General features: G+C 52.4%; 1 protein-coding gene across 1 annotated transcript; it reads right to left on the bottom strand.

Moving 5' to 3' along the window:
* Positions 1 to 1,356: 1,356 nt before the first annotated feature.
* NPHS2 (NPHS2, podocin) lies at positions 1,357 to 6,822 on the bottom strand. The gene is made up of 8 exons (XM_026039831.1): positions 6,540 to 6,822; positions 5,846 to 5,949; positions 5,344 to 5,416; positions 4,950 to 5,032; positions 3,940 to 4,143; positions 3,198 to 3,253; positions 2,370 to 2,448; positions 1,357 to 1,800 (listed from the first exon to the last, which is right to left on the bottom strand). Exons 1-8 carry the CDS (start codon positions 6,802 to 6,804, stop codon positions 1,522 to 1,524), a joined length of 1,143 nt encoding a protein of 380 aa, XP_025895616.1. The 5' UTR covers positions 6,805 to 6,822; the 3' UTR covers positions 1,357 to 1,521.
* Between the last annotated feature and the right edge of the window lie 235 nt (positions 6,823 to 7,057).

Genomic DNA, 7,057 nt, shown 5'->3' with positions numbered 1-7,057 from the left:
TCAGGTGCTTGTGGGGCCACTTGTAATTTTCCAGGTGGAAATTTTCCACTTTCAGGCTACTTGTAAAGGGGCTGGTTTGACAAATGACCTTGCTGATGCTAAGAAAGGTGCAGCTACTTGGAGAATGTTATGGTAACCTGGAGTATTGGGAACTTGAGGGAGCTGAAGGGCTGATTAAATGCAGAGAACCTGGTGCTGGTGGAAATTAGCTGCTTGTGCCTCCCAGTATGTGCAGTCCCTCTTATGATACAATCGATTTTAAAGGCGTTGGTACCAGCGGTAAGGGTACTAGCTTAGGGGAGTTATTAGCAGCCAAAGAGAGGGGTTAACAAAATAGTGTAAACACAAGAGTGAGAGACTGGCCAGACTGGCATGGTAGGCAGTTAGAGACCCCAAGTGCTCCCTAGCTCAGCCTCTACAGACCATGCTGGCCTATACGCTGGCACCAGAGCACTCCTCTTGAGCAGGGCTTCAGGGCACAGGGAGGTGCTGCAGGTCATGGCCAAGGGCAGGAGCAGAGCAGGTAGCCAGCCTGCCCATGCGGAGCTGGATTCTTCCTCGTCAGCTCCACGGGAGCTGCCTAAGCAGATGCCTTCTCCCTTGAGACATGCAACCCTACCGCRAGCAACCACATCCCAGCTGCTATCCTGGCTCACCACCCAGTGGAAGTGAGCAGCAGCACAGCCTGCTCCATGAGCCAAGCCTTAAAATGTTGCCTTCTTCCTCTTCGCCTCCTAGGTCAGGACTAGAGGCTAAATGCGTTGCATGTGTATGTTAATGTGTATGTGTGTGGTGACTGGCCTCCAGCATCATGGAGGATTCCTCCAGGGACCCCGTGCAGCAGGAAGCTGGAAGGGAACYAGGCTGAGGCACCTCCGCTCTGTCCCATCTCTCCTTCCTATCCCCAGGCGCTCACACTGAAGGAAAAGGCCCTTGAGCAGAGGTCCCTTCTGTACCCCCTGGCGCTGCTGTGTCTTTCTCAGGTCACCCTGCGTGGGATGCACTATGAAAGGAGTGTGTTCCTGCCCGGGCAACGCAACAGTTCCTGGGCACTGTCCCACCACCCAGCTCCCAGACCTCCAAGAGACCAAAGCCTCTGATAAGACATCCCCCGACACGGGCGCAGTCTGTGCCTGCTGCCTTGATCCTGCTGTCAGGTTTTCTACACCTTAATTTCCTGCAGCTCATGTTGGGAGGGGAGTTTAAGGATGCAGGGCTTTTAAATATAACAGAGGCTACTCTGTCCCTCCTACTGGTGTGAGGAAAGGATCAGAGGCAGGAGTCGGGTAGGTCTGGCCAGGAGGAAGGAAGGCTCCCTTCTTCCCTTGACCCCTGCTCATACCCTCTGCCCCTTGTGCTCCCTGTTCTTTTGCTTTCCAAATCACACAGAAGCTTCTCGCACGTACAACCCATTTTATGTCAGAGGCCGCCTTTCCTTCCGCCTCTGGCCCCTGTGTGGTGCTGGGCCACAGAGCACCCGCCTGGGGCTCACTGGGGCACTGACTGCCTCCASGTGCCCTCTCACAGCATGGGCGAGTCCGTCTTGTCCTTCAGGCTTTCTGGGAGGTTTCTGTTGTCCGGGAGGAGGCTGTTYGCTCCTGCGGGACTGCGGGTGCCCGGGGAGACCAGGTTCACGGTGTCCAAAGGCAAGGGCAAGATGAAGGCAGCAGMTTTCTCTGCAGCGAGAGAGTGCAGTGCGTGAAGGCAGCGGAGCTGAGCAGCAGCAGGGGTGCTGGACAGGATCTCCGCTGCCATCTGCAGGGCCTCAGAAGCAGCCTTTTCTCCCTCGGCAGCAATCACCTGCCGCSAAGGGAACATAGAGGGTGTTAAGGAGGCTGGGCCTACAGAAACGTGGACTGTTCRGTGCTGAGAGAGGCCGTCACCACCGTCTCCCCAGGGCCAATGCAAATCAACATTTCTGCTCTCTGAAGATCACAGCATGTGTGAAATACATTGATGTTCTGAGAGTTTGGGAACTCGCAACATGTAGAGAAGACTCTACAAAGTGAGAAAGGAACATGGGAGYGGGGAGAGCCCTGGCTGTGGCCCTGGGGGAGAGCAAATCTCTGTCCTGGGAAGGACCAAGATTTCCACAAGCTCTGTGGGCTGGAGATAGCCCCAGACTTGTGCATCCTTCTGCCCTACTTACAAGGCAGACCACAAATCTGGGCTTTCTGGGCAGACTCCACTGGGTAGACAGGCGTCCTACCACAGCTCCCCTTAAAGCTCTTGGACAGGAATGAAAGGACATAGGTTTGCCCAGAGCTGGACCCTAATTTGACATATTCTGGGCACCACTGCTGGAGGTATGAGAGGAAAGAGGGGTGCTCTGCATGGAGGTGGAAGCTGCTCATTCAGCGCTGGCATACCCGCACTTTGGCCTGTCTCTGAGCCTCTGCTTCCACAGCCAGGGTCTGGCGGACCTCAGCAGGCAGCTGCACGTTGTTGCTGTGTAAGAGACGAGAATTAAGAGGGCCCCCCAGGACAGGACAGGCCATGTCTGCGCCCAGTCAGACTGCYTGGACCTGGCTCCAGAGTCTTTGTAAAGCTCTTAGCTAATGTCCTTTGCTTTGAACTCCATGGCTGCCCCTTTTCTTGCTTGGGCCTTCTACTATTCCCATTCTTCTGTTTGTGTGCTTTTTTAATGAAACCAGGTGTCTGTGATTGCTTGACAGCAAACTCTGTATCCTGTTTATGTCTTTAAGGCTTGAGGCCTATGCTYGTCTCTTGAGAGTAGGCTCTGATGTCTCATAAGACACAGCCACAGGCCTTTCCTTTTGTTCATTATTCATTGCTTAGACCCAGATTCACTCGGCTCCCACTTCCGCAGCCCTCTGTGTGATGAGCGAGGCCCACCTTTCCCCATGGGCTTCTGAGACATAAGCCCCTCCTATCCAGTGCTGAGACCCGAGGACCTTGGATCTAGACCAGGAAACAGAGGGGTTGGGGGTCATCCATGAGTCCAGGGTACCACATGTGGYTGTAACTCTGCCAGGAACAGGAGCAAAATGCCAATGAGATCCTYGTGAAGGATCCTGCCCTTGCTGCCAGCACAGCAGCAAGTGCTATACTGCATTTTTACCCTAAGCAAAGGCTGAAAGGGGCAGAGGAAAAGCTAGTCGGAGGAAAAGCAGGAAAGACAGCTGGCAGTAGTGACCAGAGCACTGTAGGTGCCTCTCCTGGCACTTCCTACCTACATTTCTGTTCTTTCCACCTTGATCCCCCAGCAGCCTGTGACAGCATCCAGGGCCACCTGCAAATAAAAGGGTATTTTTGCATAGGGAGAACATCCTTTGCCCAGGCCCCTCCTGGGGAAGCAGAGTGTGCAGGGATGTTAATTCAAGGCAGTTAACAGTAGGACTTCTGGGCAGCTTTGTTAGTTTGTGCGTGCTATTGTCTGTGGCCTCTCAGAACTGAATTGGTTTCTTTCATTTCACTTTTGATTTGTTTCTCCTATAAGTTTTGCACAATTTAATCTGTCCATACTGGTTTGAGCGTTGARCCAATTCACTTCCCTTGGAAAGTGAATTCCTGACCAGCCTCATCTGTCTAGGTGTTGTGGCACTGTGGAACTGCTGCTACAGCTCACTTACACACAAGGCTAATGGCAACTTGGTCAGGCTGCAGAATAAAATCCCTATAAGAATCTTTTCTTTGAGCTAAGCAGTGAAGAGAGGCTCTTGCAGAGCACTCATTAAGCTGGTTTAAGGTGTTCCTTCCCTTCACATCATACCTATCCCTATTGCCTTTGTTGGCCACACCCTAGATTCTTCCCCTAAGGAGTTCAAAGCACATGTCCCATTTTTTATGAAGGGCTACATGTTTTTGCACCCTGTATAAACCAACATCTGTGATTCTGGGAGTCTAACCACTCCCAGCACCTCTTCAGAGCCTCAATTCACCCCTTGCTCGGCCCACGCTCTCCCTGGGTGGAAGCACCTTTATCTCCTGGCCGATGCTCTTCCTCTCCAGTAGGAGTTCGGAGAAGGCTCGGTGGGCCAGGAGGCGCTTTGTGGTGGTCTGCACCAGCAGCTGGATGGTCGTGGAGATGCTGGTCAGGGTGGTGAGCAGGAGAGAGGCATTCTCCAGACGGTAGTAGCACACAACATCTATCTCCAAAGTAACCATGTCTTTGGTCACCACCTAAGCAGGAGAAATGAGGCAAATGGAGCTAGTTCTGACAACTCCAAGGTTGCCAAAGTGCAAGTCTGGCAAGGTCTGCAAGAAGCAGGTGATTYCAAGACTGAGGAAGACTGGCTGAATGGTTAAGTCTTTGTGCTCCCAGCCCTTGGAGGAGCTGATTGACCCTGGGAAAACTCTTACATGTTTGTCCTGTGTAACTGTGAGTAGGGGGGGCCACAGATTCCAGATTCAGCCCTTCTTCCTTCCCAGGCCTGTGGAGCAGCTCTCCCCACGCCCCAAGGGACATCCTTGCAAGGTCTTACCTTCCTGCTCCTCTTCAGTGGGGTGGGTAAAAAACTAGTCCTATGCCTGTAGCCCAACCGCCTCCCTTTGGCTGGATRGTATTGTTAAAGCACTTCAGCCTGAACAGGACCCCTGCTTTTACAATAAACAATGGTTGGTATATTTTGGCTTTCTATTTTCTGAGGCATTAGGGAAACCCTGAGATTATTTTTTCCTTCAATCTTTTCTACACAACCACGAAGGTCGGAAGACGAGGGAGACRACGACATCTGTGTTCCCGTGAACCCTGGAGCTGGGATTTGGCCAAGAAGGCCTGGTTTTCAGTGAGACCCTGAGAAGGGGCAGTGCTGCTCACTGACTTATGGCCAATACGTTGGTGCTTTGTCACCTGGAAAAAGAATCACTGTATTACTTATATGCTGCTTTCTTAGCAYGAGGACTGACCTCAAGCCTGCCAAGGCCAGTCACAGGGAAGTGAAATGCTAAAACGTCCCAAGAGTGAATGTAGGGCTGGGGAGCTATACCTGGTGAAAAGGGATCTCCAGTGTTTTGAGGCGGAGGTCAACCTTGTGATATGTGTCCAGACAGGGAAGCAAGAAGAAAAGGCCTGTGAGGGGGAGAGACACAGAGAGCTAGTGATCACCAGAACCACAGAACCTCTCTTGTGTGTTCTGAGGGACCAGGAGAGGTGTTGGCAAGAAGAATTAGAAAGGAATAGCAAAAAAAAAAAAAAAATATATATATATATATATATACACATTTATATGGGCTCAAAATCTGTGACAATGTCAGTATGAGAAAGAACATCAGAAACTGATGGCTTTGTCATCTCCTGTCTGGCTGGGCCTGTCGGAGAGCTAAAAATGCACGAGCAGGTGAGAAGGGAAATGGAGAGAGGGAGCTGAGGGAACAACCTACCAGGCCTTCTGGCTCTGCCAGGAAGGAGATGCCCCAGCCTGAAAACGATGGCTCGCTCGTACTCCCGCACCACCTGCGGGGGGAAAAAGAGAGAGACTAGGCTGGAGGTAAAGGCTGGAGCCTGAGGAAAGGAGCCTCGCTCAGCTGCGTGCTGGGGCCCCTCTGCACTGTGAATGCCCCGTAATGCAGCTACCTCCTCACTATGTTTAAAAGTGAACAGAAATGTTACACCTCTAATTTATTTTAAAAAGGAGGAACTGAAGCCTCTTCTGCAAACCTGGCAGTCAAAGTATTTTACAGACAACGGTTGGGCCCCTGTGCAGCCCTCCTGCTGTGGCAATATATGAAAAAAGCACTAGGTAAAATTAATGATTAACTGATGAAAGGCAAACAAGAGACCAACTAAGTTTTATGGTAGTGCCTGCCGTATACTCAGTCAGTGGGTTGCATCCACCTCAGACACTAGTTGCTAAATTTAGAGAGGTCCCGTGGCTGTTCTCACCTTCATGCAAAACCACACAGAAACGGGGAATGTCATTATGATGAACAGGAAAGACAAGATGGTCAGAAGCCATTCACAGATGCCCAGACCTGGAGACTTCACACCTAGAGAGAAACCCAGCATGACCGCATTAAGGAATGGTGATGTGCTGAGACTTGCCTGCATAGCTCGATCTCTGTTCTGTCTTTTCTTTGGCCCTGGTTGAGCCCTTGGCTCTTGCTGGAGCTGTGTTAAATAACAACCTCTGCTCCACATGTCTAGGCAGCGTGGGGGGGCAACCTGATACATTTTTTTCTCTACTTTGCTGGCAAAAATTGAGCTTGGTCTCCATGCTTCCATGCATAATGCCTTTACCAGAGGCTTTATTTTAAAGTTCTGATGCTGCTGAGTARTATCAAAAGGCTTGGAAGGGGCAGCTTGCCTGGGCTGGAATCCCAGGAGGCTCCTTCCACCTCCGGCAAGACGAGCAGGAGAGGAGAGCAGGCCGCAGATGCGGGCAGACTGAGCGTGTTACTGCTTGCTGCAAGTTTGTCTCTGCTGCTGAGCACTGCTCTGCCCCTGCTCACTACAGAGCAGCTGGGAGGGTGGGGGTCTCCCAAGGAATACCTGTCCGTGCAGGATGGTGCCAAGGCGCCTGCCGCGCAGAGCCCACGAGCCCATCGCGTTTTGCCCCCTCCCTTCCACGGTCTGTTACCTTCCTCTTGCCGCTCGCTGTCCAGCAATGCAATCGCCTCCATTTCTTCATCAGATACCACTTCGTCCACGTCCACCACAGTGGACGTGTGCACCCTGCCCTCAGTCCCTGCGCTGCTCAGCGCCTCCTTTGCTTTCTCTTGCTTTGTGTCTCCCTTTCCCTTGCTGCTCTCCCTCTTGTCCCGTTTGCTCGGCGGGGCCGGAGGCTCCCCGCTCCTCCTGTGCGACTCCCTGGACTTGCTCCGAGACCTCTTATCCATCCTCATGTGGCTCTCCGAGCTGAGCAGCACGCAGCTGCCTGTGGCGGTGTGATGAATTTGTGCTTGAATTTATTGCTGCGGGCAGGAAAACTGGGCAGGGGAGGCGGTGATGGATGTGGGAGGCCCATTCCAAATGTGTCACGGGCTCCTTGGACATGGTGAGCAGTGACACGAGCAAGCTGCTCCCCAGCTGCTCCGCTCGACTCGCCGCTGCCAGCAGTGTGGGAAGAGCAGGGTGCATCCATGTGGGTGTTCATCT

This window comes from Nothoprocta perdicaria, unplaced genomic scaffold (assembly GCF_003342845.1).
Source record: "Nothoprocta perdicaria isolate Ctin4 unplaced genomic scaffold, notPer1 scaffold_243, whole genome shotgun sequence".
Classification (NCBI taxonomy): Eukaryota; Metazoa; Chordata; class Aves; order Tinamiformes; family Tinamidae; genus Nothoprocta; species Nothoprocta perdicaria.
Note: the sequence above shows the minus strand (reverse complement) of the source record. Positions and strands in the feature narration are given on the sequence as shown.